The 18008-nt window shown below is 38.2% G+C and overlaps 1 protein-coding gene across 1 annotated transcript in view; it reads right to left on the reverse strand.

Annotated features, from left to right (window-relative positions):
• Nucleotides 1-17679: 17679 nt before the first annotated feature.
• The window catches only part of LOC145694730 (RING-type E3 ubiquitin-protein ligase PPIL2), a 70589-nt gene continuing 70260 nt past the window's right edge, over nucleotides 17680-18008 (reverse strand). The window contains exon 12 of the mRNA XM_081771299.1: nucleotides 17680-17878. Coding sequence (XP_081627425.1) covers nucleotides 17794-17878 — 85 coding nt within the window. The 3' untranslated portion in view covers nucleotides 17680-17793. The remainder of the gene's footprint in view (nucleotides 17879-18008) is intronic.

The raw sequence follows: 18008 nt of genomic DNA on the forward strand, positions 1-18008 counted from the left end.
TTGTTAGGATGTTTCCGAAAAATCTTTTCCTTCAAATACCCCCACAGAAAGTAATCACATGGGTTAAGATCAGGACTATGAGGTGGCCAAGATTGTCCAGCAGGAAACCGGTCTGGAAACCGATCAGAAATAACGCGCATGTGAAAAATTACGTGTAAGAAATCCAAGACAACATTCGCAATCTGCGGTTTGTCTCCATCTTGCATGAACCACTGCGTGTTGATGGGCAAAGCAGTAGCAAGCAACTGCGGGACAAAGTTATTTCGAGCATAGTCAAGTACCGCTCACTGTTTACTGTTTCTTCGAAGACGAATGGCCCAATCAGTCCATGGCTGGAAATTGCAACCCACACAGTAATGCTGGGAGCGTGGTGTTGTTTTTCACGAATCAACCATGAATTTTCATTGGCCCAAAAACGCACATTTTGTTTGTTGACCACTCCGTCCAAATGGAAATGCGCCTCGTCAGAAAACCAAACATTGTGGAGGATTTGTTGCTTACCCTCTGCCCATTGCGTGAACACTAATCTCTGCTGCTTGTGATCATTTGTAAGTCGTTGCACAACGGCCATCTTGTATGGATAAAAATGGAGGTCACTCTTCAGAATTCGTTGAATCGAACGTCTTGATATGCCAAGTTGCACTACTGCCTTTCTTGTCGACATCCCGGCATTCCTCTGCATTGCAACTCTAACAGCTTCAATATTCTGAAGCGAACACACAGGCTTCTGTCGAGGACGCTTCGGCTCCAATATTGTTCCTTCCTTCTGAAAGTTTTCATACAGTCTGTGGATGGTTTTGTTGGAGGGAGCCCATCGGGTATTAAACCTTTATCGAAACCGTCTTTGAGCAACAATAACACTTTTTGATTCATGGAACAAAAGAACGATTGTTGAACGCTGCTCTGTTGTCAAGTGTGCTCTTGTCAGTCATTTTGAAAACTAACCCTCTAGCGGCGGCAGGGTGAGTTAGGTGTCAATTTCTTCTTCAACTGTTTCTCCAAACTGTACTGCTACTGCTGTAAAAGTGTACATTGAGATTTCTTGTTCCCCTGAAGCAATAAAAGAAAAACAAATGGTGGATCATTTCGTGACCCACCCTGTAATTTCTAGTAGGTGTGGCATATGCTTTTCAATATCAATAACACAAGAAATGTCGGCCTCCTGGAAAACAATGCACCCATTCACTGTTCGAACATTGGCCAGACAGATGCACGACCCTGTGTATGAAATCCGTCATAGTTCGCGTCAATGATTTATCCAGAATTTTGAATTTAGGGGGGTGTTCAAAAAATCTGGGGGGTGCAATCTTGTATATTATTATTACTATTATTATTTATTTATTTATTTACAAATTTTAAAATTTGTTGGTGAAACGAACGAATGCATTGGATTTCCTTCCTCACCCAGAGACAATTAGCATCGACTTTCTCATGTTTGGTGTGACTTCGAGATTAAATCGTTGGCAATCCATTTATCAAACGTTGTTGTGACGACAACAGTCATGTAAAGGTTGATTTCCATTCAATCTTGCGTTGCGTGCTTTACTTGAAAATTTATCTTGTCGAAAGTGTTATTTATTCTATTGGCACTTAAAAACAAGAATTCAAAATCTCCAAAATAGCAAGATTTTTAATGGGTCTTCCCGTTCTGCCTGAAGGCCCTCCAGCACTTTGTAGAAAATATTTTAAATTATTTTATTTTTAGACATAACGGGAATTCCCGTTCTGCCTAATCTTTCGAGACGAGGAATTCTGTCCAGGGAGGGATTTCTTCAAGAAAATTTTTCTTTAGTAATTGTAAGAGATTCTGTAAGAAGAATAACTATTTCTTAAAGTTTTATCACAAATTTTAGATGTTTTTCTACTTGTTCTTAGAAAATGACTAGATACAGTTCTGTTATTAAGTATTATTCACATCTATTTCAGTAAAAATGAATGTGATTTAAAAAAAAAATGTTACCTACATAGAAATGGAAAATTGATTGACTCGGTTGCAAGAAAGCATTTGACATTGTAGCTGAAACGAAGATAAAATAAACTTACTTCGCTCTAATATCAAGTCATTTCACAACAAAATTTTATTCAGTTTTCCAGTAGTTCACCTCCAACATGCTAAGGCTCGCAGTCAGGGGCGGCTTTAGGATTTTAATTTTGGGTAAGTCCGCTCCCGCGCGTATGGGTACATATGCACATTTGATTGATTAATGACAATAGGAAATTACTTTTACAATAGTGGTCGATGGAAAATATATTTACTCTTTATTGTATCTTTTAGTGTTTAAATATTTTCCAATTTTTTGGGTAGGCCCGTGCCTACCCGGCCTACTCGCTAAAACCGCCACTGCTCGTAGTACGTGAAAGGTGCCACAGTTCATATCCTTAAGACATGTTTGGCCATATATTAAGCACACAATGCAAAGAGACGCGTAAGACGGCCCTTATCGCCGATTATCTGACCTTTTGATTTGATTGAAACTACAAAAAATACTCAAGTATTTCGATATTGATATTGATATTTTGTATTGCTGCTATGCATGGAGTACCCATCTGGCTGCAATTTTCCGCATGCCAAGATCTTGTGTTAGCATGCGGAACACTGATCCGGAAGAAATGTTCAGTTCTTGTGCTAATTCACTACAAGTCCAGCGCCGATCACCGTCAAGCAGTGTCCGTAGTCTTGCAAGATGAATTTCGTCCGTAGCCGTTCGCATATTCTCTCCATCGTGTCTGTTGACTGTCGTCCCGCCTGAAATGCTGCAACCCATCTCGCCACTGTCCGATACGGTAAAGTAGCTTCACCACATGGCTCTACGAATTCTCTGGGAATCGTCCTAGCATTTCGCTCTCGTGCCACCTGGAATTTCATAAACACGCGCTGTTCTGCACGCGTGAACATTGCGTTAGGACGGTATTTCACACAACAATCACTTTAATAATGTCAACTCGCCACACACAACGTAATATGGGACCGCAGCAGCGTTGAATTGACTCGTACCGGTACACATCCGCGGACACAATACGTTCGTCATTTGTCTCCTGCCCACACGACACTTCAATTGTAGCAGTGTTGACAGTTTGAGTTAAATGACCAACGTAAATATTAGGGATACGCTCACGCACACAAATAATCACCGCGGACGTATTTTCGATGTTATCCAAAATAGAAAGTCGCAAAAATACTTTTTAATGAAAACAACAGATTTTTTTGATTGTATAAACTTTTTTCTAGTAAATACCGGACTCAGTTATGTAGTTGTTTATCACAACTAACTAACTATATATGGAAGTGGCGGATCCAGGGGGCGATTTGGGCGATCGTCCCCCTTCCCCAGAAGAGGAAACTTTCTTATGTTATATATAAATAAAACATATCCCAGAGTTTTGAGCTCTTAAAAGTAGCAGTATTACAAACCACCGCCCCCCTCAGAAGTCCGTCCTGGATCCGCCTCTGCTATATGGCCTATGGCACCCGGAGGTTTAATGTCGCGTCCACAAAAGCTCTCCGCTGACTTCTATCCTTAGCCAAACCGTATAACTTGGTAAACCGGTAAACCGTATAAATTGTATTGTTCCCAGTGGCGAAGCGTAATCCCACAAGTAGGGTAGGCCAGATAAACTAATATTCCCGTTTATCTCCACTACAAATAGTTTGAAGTACAGTTCATATTTTCTTCTGTCTGGGATTTGCAGGGAAGATGAAGGGGATTTCCTCCTCACTTGCTGTTTTCATTTCCTGCACATTTGAAAATGGAGGAAGAGGGAAAGAAAGTACACTCTTACTACTAGCTGTCAAATTTCTTAAATAAGCGTTTGTTACTTGCATCTCCCACTTTAAAGCAAGTTCAATATCATTTAATTAATTTATCATGTGATAATGACTTCACTAGAAACGTTAATGCTCAGAAGGAACTTCATTTGAATCAACGCATGATATTTAATACTGTATTCTATGCAGTGGCATATTTAAGGGGGTGGCTTTAGGGCTTAAGCACTCACCGAAATTTTATCGCATTTTTTATTGTTTTATATATATTGTAGAATTTTCACATTTCCAGGAATACATTTAGCAAAGCCCCTCGAAACAAAATCGTAAACACACCACTAATTCTATGAAATGGAAAACTCAAATTACACACAAATATTATTATTTTGTCCTGTACGGTAACGTTTGGTAAATTTATATATATCTTTAATGTATCAGACTTATATTCTACAAGCTATTAAGGACCAGGCTCCATGAAGGAAAAAGAAAACAGCTTCACTAATAGAGTTATCACTAATAGAAATGCATAATTATACAGAGAAACTTCTTACTCTATGTTAAAGAAAGCATTTAATAACGTATTAGCACTCAAAGATGCCGTCAACGTTAAAACTAATTCCCAGAGGCGAGCCTTCGCACCTTCCCAACAATGCGTGCAATCCCCAGCAATAATAGCTTCGCTCCTTGAGCAGCATAGCCCGTAAGCCTGTCTAGCGAGCTGGTGAGGCTCAGACGGAAGGGCCTCCAAGTGTTTCCAACCTACTATTGTTTTTACCGAGAAAAAGAAATGTTGAAGTATTGGCTTTATTTTATAAGAAATCAAAGATAAAGAAAATATACGGTAGAAAACAGGGTAGACCCGGCCTCAGAGCCTCATAGTACGCTTCGCTACTGGTTGTTCCTAATTATGAAGTTTCCGCCATTCTCCATTCCCGTTCCTCTTGGGTCCCAATATTCGTCTCAGGATCTTGTTCTCAAATACTTTCAATCTATGTTCTTCTCTCAAGCGACCATATTTTGTAACCATACAGAACAACAGGCATGATTATCGTTTTATATATTTTAAGCTTCAAATTTCTCGACAGAATTCGCGATGACAAGAAATTTTGAACTGAATAATAACACGAATTCCATGCTTTTAGTCGATATTTAATTTCTTTGTGAATGTGGTTTTTCATTTGTTAATATTGATCCTAGATATTTGAAAGTGTCTACTTTATCAAAAGTATTATTTGATATTTTAACGCATCCATAATTTGCCGTATTACGATCACCACGAACTTCCATGTATTTAGTTTTCTCTGCATGTTCAATTTATTTATCATTGTAGGGACAAAAGAAGTCCCGACGAACTCATAACAATACTTTACGATTTCAATTTAAACGAGTCGCTTCATTACACTACTTTTTGTTTGGATTGGGGCCATGATTCATTCCTTTGTGTCACGTGACCCTTATCTGCAACTAACACAAGTTCTTGAGTAGGAGCAAGTGATGAACTTCGTTGTAGACACCCTTAAAAAAAAAAAAAAAAGTAAGGAAAATAACAAAATTATCTGTATTGGCAATTTTTCTACATAAGAATAATCTTTGACGTGCAAATTATTCGTCAATTACTGTGTATAAAATGGATTTATTAAAGGTATATTAGCATCCTCTTTCCAGTGACAGTATGTCTTGATCACTAAAAAACCAGAAACGGTATGTCTTCATCACTGAAAAACCAGAGGTGGTATGGCATACCACCGCATACCGTCTCACTTCGACCACCGCTTCTATTTCTTGATTTTTTCCTTGTGTGATTGAATATCTAAAAGGAAGAGTGAAAAGTAGCTGGATTTACGTAGTATTATTGCGCTAAGTATGGTATGACTGCTGCTGAAACATTTTCCAAAGTGTCTCTTTGCCAGGTTGTTTCATCGGGCGAGAAACTCACAGCCATACGCGAGCGTCGCTTTCAAGTGAGAACTCCACCGATTTGTTTCAACCGTGTTGAAACATATTTGTTGATGTCTCTCAGTAGCCTGTTTGACAGCGACAGAACATTTTTCTTCAGTTTTAAAAAATAAAATTATTTACACATTTTATTTTACCACTATTGCTATAACCAAGCTATTGCCGACCCTATTATTTTCATATTTTTGTATATGAAATTTATATTGATTCTTATTAATAAGGAATTTTTAAAACCATGCTATTTTAATTTGAAAGGGTAGACAGAGTCTCAATGTCTCATAGCACTCTACGCTACTGAAAACGAAGCCTGTGACGCGACGTTACCGTGTAGTATAGGGAGGCCCGTATTTATATATTGTGCGCTCCTGTGCTCTAAATAATTTGCCGCCCGCTCCCAGCAAACGACCAATATTAGAGTTGAATTAATAGTTTATGGAAACACTGAGAAATAGACAGTTTTAATCCAATTCAACTTCAAGGTCACAGTACACTTCCCAGCGAGGGGTGAGATTTTAAAATTATCAAAAACGACAGACATTAGTGTTGAATTAATAGTTTAAGAGGTCGCTGAGTTGAACGGTATCAGTTTTCATGATGTTCAAGTTCATCCTCATCCCTTGGGATGGGGGGTGGGCGAAGATGAGTTTTTAAAAATAATCAGATAAACCAGCTAATTAGTAACTACTGTAATTAGAGCGAATTAAACACAATATTTTACCGCACTTGAGCGGGACTCTATGAGTGCTAGTTTTAAATATTACTTTATTGTGAAACTTTAAAAAAAAATCCAAAATTTTGCCTCTCCTTAAATTCTGTTGCCCTGTGCTCGAGCACAGAATAGCACTTACCTAAATACGGGCCTAAATATAGGGATGTAGCCAAGCAGATGCACATCAGCACGAGCAGGTGACAGAAGGTATGGCAACATCGCAGCTTTTTCTTTTGCCTGCTAACAGCGTTTACATGGAACTTGGAGCGCCGGCTTCAAACCCCATAAACGCTGTCCCTTAGAATAGAATAGAAACACTATTGTATCGACTTTAGTTGGTTGGTGATGTCTCCGTGAAACAATAATGCTCTCTACAAGCACTTGTTTTTTCCCAATCACTTCTGTATTAGATCGACCTCAAATCGAAGCATTGTGGATATTTACATGGACGTCCACAAGGGAGGTTGTGATTCCTCCTTGGATTTTAAGTAATTCGATAATTTAATTAAGTTTCTTGGCAGGAGTAACATTATCTAAACTTAATTCTACAATTATTTAAAATTTCTTTTCGTTTCCAACTTCTGTTCAGGCTCGGACTGGCCAGGCCAGGAGGGCAGGGATCCCTGCCGTGGCCCTCTCGAAATAATATATGTAATGAATATTGGAAGAATAGAAAGTGAAGAAGAAAGATAAAACATGTCTGCTATGTTGAAGCACAGTTACTCGTAGTTTGTTCCGTTCCCAGAGTTCAGTGGCCCCCAGCATTGAATGTAGTCTTGGAGTCCCATTATTGGAATGCAACTAACAAGTCCTGTTTGGGGCCCTTTGTTTGTGGCCTAATAAGAATATATTTCAACAATATGAAGAATGGGCCTCCAACATCATATTGTCTCAATGTTTATTGGGGCCTCATGAATGCCGAAATGAGACTGACTTCTTTTATAAATTCTTCTGAGGCTCCTGTTAGTCGTTTGAGAAGTTATTGTAACACCATAAGGAAACGGAAACTTCTAAACTGTACAAGATAGAAAAAAAAAAAAAAAACAAACAAATTACACCACTAAATTCCTGAGCTCAAGCTAGTGTTAGTTGATGTGTCATACATCCCCTTCCCATTTAAAAAAAAAATGACTTGAATCCAAAATGGCGGATTTCAAGATGGCGGCCATGAATGACATATACTCCAAAAGTTGCGGCCCCTCATCAAACCTCTGTTCCCATCATCACTTTATACTTTTCCCGTCGATTTTCAAACTTATGCAAATGTCCAAGGACTTTTTACTCACCCTATATATATATATATATATATATATATATATATATATATATATATATATATATATATATATATATATATATATATATATATATATATATATAGGATACCTGTTTTATGGCAGTACGAGGTGGTCAGCAAAACATAAAAGACTTTTGTCTTTTTGTTGAAAACTACCGTGAACACTGGGATGATATTGTGCAAATCCCTCGGCAACTTCCTTTCGCGCTTTTTCCCTTCCCCTATCCTGAGCTGAGCTTTATATGCCAAAAGAATACTGTTTTCAGCTGAAGGTCATCATCACTCAACTTATTCTTGACTACTTCAATCCAAAGCAACAGGAATAATTCTTAAGCCTAGAAGACAACTAACATATTATTATTACTATTGAAAGTTAAGGTGCAACTTCTTTTTCTTCTTTTTTTTTTAAAAAAAAAGTAAAAAGGAATGAATTAATTTCCTATCGTTCACTACAGAGATATAATACCAAGGAATAGGGACGGCTCTTATGGATGAAAGGAAATACATGCCACTAGGAATGTGCACGAGACAAGAGTTAAGGCTGTGTTGTCTCGTCTCGTGCACAAATCTACATGTAATACGAATCGGATATTTTCATTGGAGTTAAATCTTAGATGAGATGGGATAGAATAAATTTGACACCTTACTTGTGACTGATTTGAGCTCTATGATATGGATGATAGCTAAGTCTTCTTTTAACCTTTAATTATTATATTATTTGATGAAAGTTATCGTTAGAGATCGTTTTGTTATCACAAGGGTTAGGATTTTTAGTGCGTACATTTCTCTTTCAGAGCCAAAATATGCACCCCGAAATTACCCGAAATGTCAAATGTTGCTTCCAGTTGGGAATAGCAATAATTGTCCAGCACGTTTTCCCCTTTTTGAGCTCTTTATTCCTTTAATCTACTCCCAATCCATTTTTATTCCCTTTTTTGTTTTTAAAATTTTATTCCAAATTTCCCGCTCTTCGTGGATCAACTATGTAGTTTTTTTTTCGAGAATTTTTATAAGATAAACAGTTTATACTTTCTCCGAATCCCAAATTTTACAGGTGCAATTTCCAAGGTGCACCAACTTATCCAATTAGAGAAGATCCATGAGTATAGACAGCACTGTTTTCTATCTACTGTTAAAAACGTTTGACAGTTGTTATAATAATAATAATAATAATAATAATAATAATAATAATAATAATAATAATAATAATAATAATAATAATAATAATAATAATAATAATAATAATAAACTTGAAACAACGCATAAATGGACAATGAAAACAGTGGACTATCTACTCTAGTCAGGCAACAGTTATATGATTTTCCCAAAGAAAAGCCTAAGACTTACCTCCAGAAGAATCTGAATTCTGTCAATTTGGGAACATCTATAGAATTCAATTTCAAGTGAATGCTAAGTTTGCTCAATTGGTTTATATCAATGGTGAAAACAGCTTTAACATATATGAAGACATTTTTGGCCTCATGTAAAGTCGTTTTGACGTATGATTAGCATCATACTAAAGGCCTGACTACTGCAGAAAATGTATGTTAGTCAAACTCTTTAGTATGGCACTGATCACGCGAAAGAACGACCATGCATAAGGCCCTTTATCTTCAAATGTCAATAGGCTTACATTTAACAACTTACAGATGCTTAATACTGTTAAGCTTTATGTTTTTTTTTTTTTTTTCTTTATACAGGGTGGTGCACAATCCGTTTACAACGCTTGGGAGGAGTATTACACATGAAAACAAGCAAAAAGTTTATGTGACACTTTGTTAAATTCGGTTTAATTTCCGAGTTACAAGCTGTCACAAATAGCAGCAAAGCGACATGTGACACCTTATTGCGTACAAAGGAAAGGTGCAACAGCAAGCGGTTCCAAACAGTTTAGAGAAAGTAAATGCCTAAATGACACAATGGCGTCAAAAGCAGGGCTGTAGGAACGCGAAGCAAGGAATTTCTCAAAGGGGAATTACTGATCTGGACAAATTGACGTGCGGAAAATGGATACAAGACGAGAAACGATGAGCCACGCATGTACGATACATAACCGAAACCACTGGGAGTGATCAGTGGCGCTACCGCAGGGGCCAAGGGGCACTTGCCCCTAACAGGAAACTTGTTCTCCGAAAGAAAGAAAAACATGTACAGGAGTAGATTGGTAATGCGAACAAGGTGTTACCCAACCATAACGCAGTCTTTTCCACCCCTAGACAACCACTGCCAATATCAATGAACGCTCGTGATTTTGCCGAAATCGTTTGTGAGTGAGGGTCATGAGAAAGTCGTTTCCTTAGTAGCAAAAAGTAGAAGTAGGGCGAGAAGGAATGAACATATCATAGGTAGGTAACAGGGTAGGGCAACATGTAAGGTCCTAGCAAATGATCACCTACTATGCCACATCATATGTTCACGGCGAATCTACGTTTATGATGTTTAACAACGACAGCGTACGGATTTTCTACATACCAGACATAGCTGTTATGCGAATTGAACACACCATCTCTGGTGAACATTGCCTCATCGGTCCGCAAAACTAATGTTGGGAACTGCAGGTTGGCATGCGTTTGTTGCTTACATACCATTGGCAAAATGACACATGCAAGGGAAAGTCCGTCTGTAGGCTATACACCTTCACCTTCATGCTCTCATTCACCTTCTGAAATTTGAATGGGTCCATTCCCACCTCCTGCAGAACCCGATGTACATTTGTAAGGTGAGTGTGTCGTGGGAGAGCAATGGTACGTGTGCTAGTCCCTTATTGCATCCAATACTACGTTCTTAAATTGCACAGTGCGGACAATTCGGGTCTTCCACGGTCCCCACTACCGGGTAGTAGAGATCCTGTTTCACCAGGCGACATCAAGTCTTTGAAAGAAAATATGTTATGGTAATTGCCTATTTGGAAACCGTACGTGATAGAGACGACGTGCTGCACGGCTATTTTAATGGGCCTTGCCATATACGAGATGCATATCAGCAAGCTCTTGGGTGGGGTAGTACGCCATTGTTTTGTTACACATTTGCTAAGGACAGAGAAACCCCACTTCCTCCTGTAGGTTTACTACTCTATTACTACACCTGTATGTCACACTCGGAAATCCATACAGTTGTTTTAACACGAGCAACTACCTGGAACACTACAATATGGCACTTGCAGTCCTTGACACAGTTCAACAATATACTCCAGACTATTATTCCAAGCTGGAACACGAAACACTGGCAGACAAACACTGGCTACGCTCTCTCGTATCAACAAGCTCTCATACGTAACACCTGACCTTACGTCAAGCGCCCCCACAGCGAATATGACGCGCGGACACCAACACGAAGCTTTGTCGAAATAGCGTTTGGCAGTTCGGATCATAAACTTTCCGAAGAACACGCAACAGTTTAGTACAGTATTTCGCATAAATGTTTTACAACAATTGCTGCGAAGCACTAAGTACGAACCATAATATTCGTAACGGGATGCAAGGGAGCCGTGCATCTCGGTAGTAGAGTGTTCAGTTTCACGTTTCGAAACACGACGAGTGTGTATGTATTTATACCTTTGATGCAGGTCCGTAGATCTGTTGTTAGAGCATGGGGTTGCATTCGGGAGGTCTGAAATTCCCGGTCCGAACATCCTGACTGGTGTTACTCAAAGTTTGTCCCATCAGGTGAATGCCAGGATGGTACCTATATTAAAATAGCCTTGCCAGCTACCTTTCCCCATCCTTTCCCACGACGTAGGACATAGATGTCAGTTAGTCTTAAAATAAAATTCTCGACCTATTGCTACATCCTGCCGGTGGGAACCAATTTACTCACGCAAACGAGGTAATTTCGACAATTTTCACAAGAATTTTTAAGCACTGATAGCGGTACTCGGAGGAGTGGGAGGGAAAACTGCGTTATGGTTGGGTAACACCTTGCTCGCATTACCAATCTACTCCTGTACACGTTTTTCTCTCTTGTGGAGAACAAGTTTCCTGTTGGTGGCAGGTGCCCCTTGGCCTCTGCGGTAGCGCCACTAATCACTCCCAGTAGTTTCGGCTATGTATCGTACATGCGCGGCTCACCGTTTCTCGTCTTCTGTATCCATTTTCCGCATGTCAATCTGTCCACGCCAATATCCCCTTTGAGAAATTCCTTGCGCCGCGTTCCTACAGCCCTGCTTTTGATACCATTGTGTCATTAGGCATTACTTTCTCTATAACTGTTTGGGGCTGCTTGCTATTGCACCTTTACTTTGTCCTCAATGAGGTGTCACACGTCGTTTTGCAGCCCTTTGCGACAGCTTGTAATTCGGAAATTAAGCCGAATTTAACAAAATGTCACATAAACTTTTTGTTTGTTTTTCATGTGTAATAGTCTCCTAAGCGTTGTAAACAGAATTTTGCACCACCCTGTATATATCAGATAGCGGTTAGGGAGCACGAAAGTTTCTTGGTTGCAGTAAGTGATCAGCCAATAAAGGCAGAGTGTTTATGATGATCATGATTATATGATTTTAAAATCTTGAAAGATTATCACCACAAAAACAAAAACTCTTTAATGATTTTTTTTTTTTACATAAAGCTAATGTATTTGATAATGATTATAATCGGTCTTATCGTGATATATATCTATACGTGGCTCTGCATATTTCTTGGTAAACCAGTCCTTCCCCCCCTCGAAGATTTCTGAACTAAAACTTCATATCTTTTCCATACGAGTAGATATTAGATATCTCAATCCAAAAAGTCTATTAATGAAGTGAAGTGTGAAAGAATTTGGAATTAGCTTATTATAAATAACTACAGTATATCGAAAGAGATTTGTTAAATACAAATTACGAAATAATTTGTAACTGTAGTTTTCCGTAAAAAAAAAAAAAAAAAAAAAAAAAAACGGGAGAACACGAGACAAGACTTAAAGATTTGTTGTCTCATCTAGTTAAAATGAAGCCTTGGCTCGCAAATATATATGAGTCTCGTCTCGTCTCGAATTTGCGGGTGAGACGAAAATACTACGAATCAAAATATGCAATTGGTATACTCTAAAATATGTATTTACTTGACATTTCGTGTACATGGATATTCAAGCGTCGAGATCAATTTATTTGGGGCATAACGTCCATCTCAGTACTGACGCTATGAGGCGTGGGCCATCAGCTTTATATGGAATCCGAACCACATGAGCTATTAGCGGGAATCGAACTTGGGTAGTATGCTAAGCGTATAGTGATGAAGCAGCTAAGTGCCGATATCGAATAAATAACACACCAAGTGCATTAAGAGTATGCATTACGCAAAAGCTGGAGACACTATCTGCAACCTAACAAGTGTATATGAATCGAGCTTATTTGGATAAAACAATCTGACACCAGCGTCTTTGTAGCAACTTGTGACTCGTGTATTCAAGCCTCAGGTGCTTATCAGCCCCATGTTTATTTTTATTTTTCAAAACAGTTCAGAAATGAAAGAATAATATTACAATATGTTTGTGTAATTTTCTAGAGAATTCAAAATATTACTTAGTGAACCAACTAAAGTTTTTGAAGTGGTGGAGGGTCTGAGAGGTTACATGTTCAATGGTATAAGTACAAATTTTATACAGAATATGAGCAATACAATACAAATATGAAACTCTACAGATCATTTTCTTCAGACAATAAACAACAGCGAGGTTGTCAGAGTAAATCAAGGGTTGGAATTCTGCAAACATAAGAATAGTCAAGGCGGCGGCCAGAAATTTCATGACAAAAATTGAATACTCAAGATGCCACGGTTTCTGCATTTTTGCCCTCTGAGACAATAACATCACAATCGGCTTGAACACTTATTCTTTCAAAATGGAAAGCACACCAACTACATAAACTATTCCAGTAAGTGGTATTTTCTAACTACAGGGTTTTCATAAAGTATGGACCGATCTAATTCGCTTATAATTTACATAAAAATGCTCATATTGAAATCAAATAAAGTGCAAACGGTAGCGGAAGGATTAAATTTTTACCTGTAATCTGCACCAGCTCAGTTCATTCACCGCCACACCTCCAACTGGGCGCCATTTACGTCCACACATTCGCGTAGGACCGTCTAGGAATCGACTTCTGTGGGCTGTTGATGATGCTTTCCCTTACCTTGCTTACTGTTGCAGGCGATGTTGGCGGTCTCCCACTTCGAGGACGGTCCAGGACGCTTCCTGTCTCCAAGAACTTAGCATGCCACTTTCGGATTGCACTCTCAGTCGGTGCCGGCTTTTTGAACTCTTTGGTGAACTTTCGACACACCAGAATTGGCCTTGCCCTCCCTCTCCCTCTCTCAACGTGTTCAGAGTTGCCGCTTCCGCTTATCTAACAGTGTTGCCAACTAAAAATCCTTCCGCTACCGTTTGCACTTTATTTGATTTCATTATGAGCATTTTTATGAAAATTATAAGCAAATTAAATCCGTCCAGACTTTATGAAAACCCTGTACTAAATAATTATTTAGATAAGTTTTAGGTATAATGTTTGCCTTTACTACACTTTCAGAAATGTGGAAAAGTGAGGTTGTTATTGATGAGCAACAAAACATGAAAATTTTACTGAACAAAATAAAGTATTGATCTCAAAAGTTGGGCAGCTCAAAGAGACTAAAATATTGCTTCGTCAAATGATGGTTCACTGTCCATCTTATGCAATTGTCAGTTGCTTCCGCCATAACGTGTGAGATCTGTTGCATGTCGAACAGAATGTTCCAAATTGCAAGCATTTTAGATTTTTATTTATTTTAATTCATATTATTTTCGTCTCGCCCGAAAATTTGCGATGAGGCGTTATAGGAATATATTTTCTCGATAGAACATTTTCTCCTGATATGGAGCGTGGCGATTTACGGATCAAAGACATGGATATTTAGGAAAGCTGAAATATCCAAGCTGGAAGTATTTGAAATGTGTTGTTGGCGCAGAATGCTACGCGTATCATGGACCGAAAGGAAAAGGAATGAAGATGTATTAAAGGAAGCTAATGAAGGACGACAGATCATGAAAATAATAAGAAAAAGAAGAAACAGCATGATTGGCCAACTTATTCGGCACTTCGATTGGATCACCGTATTGATAGAGGGAAGGGCAGAAGGAAAACCAGGAAGAGAAAGACCAAGGATACAATATCTAGATGCAGCTACGAAGAAGAGACCTTATCAAAGTATAAAACAGGTCTCTCAATTTCCATGTTGCTCGCCAACCTATGGTTAAGAAGAGAAAGAAGTATTCTATATCAATGTAGCTTGTACTGAACCAAAAAAAATTCTTAACGGAAATATGTTACGACACAATGGAATTTTCTTAAATCAAGTTTCACTTGATTTAACAGTTTACGAAGTGTTTGCCTAGGTCAGGGTTTCTCAATCTGGGGGTAGTGATCCAAAATAATTGTGATTAGGATCTAATAGAGGAAAAAATATTTTTAAAGATTATTTTGAATTTCTTATTTTCATAGAATTTATATTTCCATACTTTTGTCGAACTGTTCTTCCTATCCAAAGGTTACACACACATACACATACAACTATAAGCGATAAGCAGCAATAATCGAAAGGCTTATTACAAACCGGAAATTACTTATGAAAGTCATGGTGATAAGATGTGATAAAACGGGAGTCATGATATGAAATGGGCTAAAAAGCTTGGCCTAGGTAATTGGCCTCTTTATATTGTTAAATCGCTAAGAATAATAATAAAATCCTGATATTTTAACTGGTATCACCAGAAAGAAATGATGGTATGAAGGGAACCTAGCAAGCAAAAATGTAATGTTTAAACAACTGTGGTTACCATTGATTGTGTTATTTGAATACCCTCTTACCTTTATCGGAAATATCTAGTAACTGACTTTTTTTTTTTTTTTTTTTTTAAATATACGAATAAAGTTTCACACGGTATGTTTGACATTTATACCAAGCAACGTACAACTTATTATTTGTGAGTGTGTAACTTTTCTGACAGCATTTACATGAATAACAGTGCTACTATCTCGTTTTTATTTGTACTAGGAACATATTACACATAGGACACGAATGTTGTAGAAAATCCGTATGCTCAGTTCACTAGTTTCGTTGAGGATTAAAGAAAATATAATATATTGTTTGTTACTTGGTATAAATGTATACTGCGTAAAGTTTTGCTCATTGCAAAAAATAAACTAATACAAATGCACACTGTTAGTTACTAGACATTTCTCATATGGCTAGAAGGGTATTCAAATAACAGTCAAGTGGTAACATTATGAAGTTGTTTTAACAGTACAATTTGTATTACTTTTTAATGTGCAGATACATATATTTGGTCTAGGAATTAATTCGTGCGGGTGGACAAGAGATGGCGCAACGAACGGAGCGTCCCACAGTTCCGTGTATCCACACATGTGTTGCAAACCCCTGTCATCGCGTATCGTTCGTAGTATAGGGCAGTGGATTAAAGCGTCAACAACACCAGTTTGTAGTTAAGTGAACATGGTGCAATTTGTGTCTGATAAAGTGTTTTTGCGGGGTGTCCTGCTGCATTACTTTAACATGCAGAAAAGTGCGACTGAAAGTCATCGTATTTTGGTGGAAGTGTATGGTGACCATGCTCTAGCTGAGCGAACGTGTCAGAAGTGGTTTGCACGGTTTAGAAGTGGTGATTTCGGCTTGGCAGACCAAGAGCGAGCTGGACAGCCAAAAAAATTTCAAGACGAAGAATTGACAGCATTGCTCGAGCAGGATTCGTGTCAAACGCAGGAACAACTTGCAGCAGCATTAGGCGTTGATCAAACAACAGTCTCCAAACGCTTAAAAGCCATGGGAATGATTCAAAAGAAGTCACATTGGGTTCCACATGAATTGAACGACAGAGACGTTGAAAGACGAAAAACCATTTGCGAATTGCTGCTTCAACGACAGAGCAGAAGGGGGTTTCTGCATCGAATTATTACGGGTGATAAGTGGATCCATTACGAGAACCCTAAACGAAAAAAGGCCTGGGTGAAACCAGGTGAACCAGGTCCATCACAACCAAAACGAGATATTCACTGTGCAAAGGTTATGCTGTGCATATGGTGGGATATGAAAGGTGTGGTGTACTATGAGCTGCTGCAACCGGATGAAACTATGAATGGAGAACGTTATCGACGACAATTAATGCGTTTGAAGCAAGCTCTGGCCAGAACACGACCAGAATGGGAGAATAGACATGATAAACTTATTGTTCAACATGATAACGCTCGCCCACATGTCGCAAAACCGGTCAAAACCTATTTAGAAAATGTCGGATGGGAAGTTTTACCCCACCCGCCGTATTCACCAGACGTTGCTCCTTCGGACTACTACTTGTTCGATTGCATGAACAACGATTTGATTGGACAGCGGTTTACTTCTTCAGAAGATATCGAAACATGGGTCTCTGACTGGATCGCTTCCAAGGATGAGGACTTCTTTCGCCACGGAATCCGTACATTGCCTGACAGATGGGCGAAAGTGGTGGCTAGGGATGGACAATATTTTTCTTAAGGTATTTATGTATTTTGTGTTTGTACTACAGCTTCAATGTGTGCGTACCAACCGCACGAATTAATTCCTAGACCAAATATCATTTTTCATACTGTTTTTTTTTTTTTTTTTTTTTAATCGACCATGTCAGCAGTATACCAGATAAAAGACCTTTTTGTTATTTTTATTTTTCAGACAAGATATCTTTTTCATTTTTATTTAATCTACAATTCTAAATAATTACATGGAGACCTTTTACCCAATTCCTTTTTTTCTTTCTTTCTGTATGTGTATTTTCCACTTAAATTCCTACACTGAAATTTAACAAATATCTGAATGCAAATAAATTTGACAGGTTGTGTATAGTATGCAAACAATTGTCAACTGTTCTAATATTTCATTACACATGAAATTCTATTACACGGCAGGAAGGAAAAATAAGTACTGAACTATGGAAATGAAAATTCGCAGCTTTTTATGTTTAAAAAATGTATTGATCATAATATATACAATTAGAATGTTCATACATACATTAAACATTATGTATAGTGAAATATGATCTTATATACACACAAATTTCATCACTTTACCAACTACTAAAGTTGCCAAATACGTATCCTACGTCTTTTTTCTTCTTTCTTACTGGCTCTGAGGTCGATTCTTTATCAGGCCTGGAATTAAATTAAAGAACAATTTGTCAGTACGTGAAGAAGCTTATTACTGCACATTTCAAAAAAGGCAAACATATATTCATTCTTTCATTTAATTGAAACCTTTTCCTTCACTTCTCTGCGGTAGCGT

Source organism: Thermobia domestica, chromosome 9 (genome assembly GCF_964235325.1).
Source record: "Thermobia domestica chromosome 9, izTheDome1.hap1.1, whole genome shotgun sequence".
Lineage (NCBI taxonomy): Eukaryota > Metazoa > Arthropoda > Insecta > Zygentoma > Lepismatidae > Thermobia > Thermobia domestica.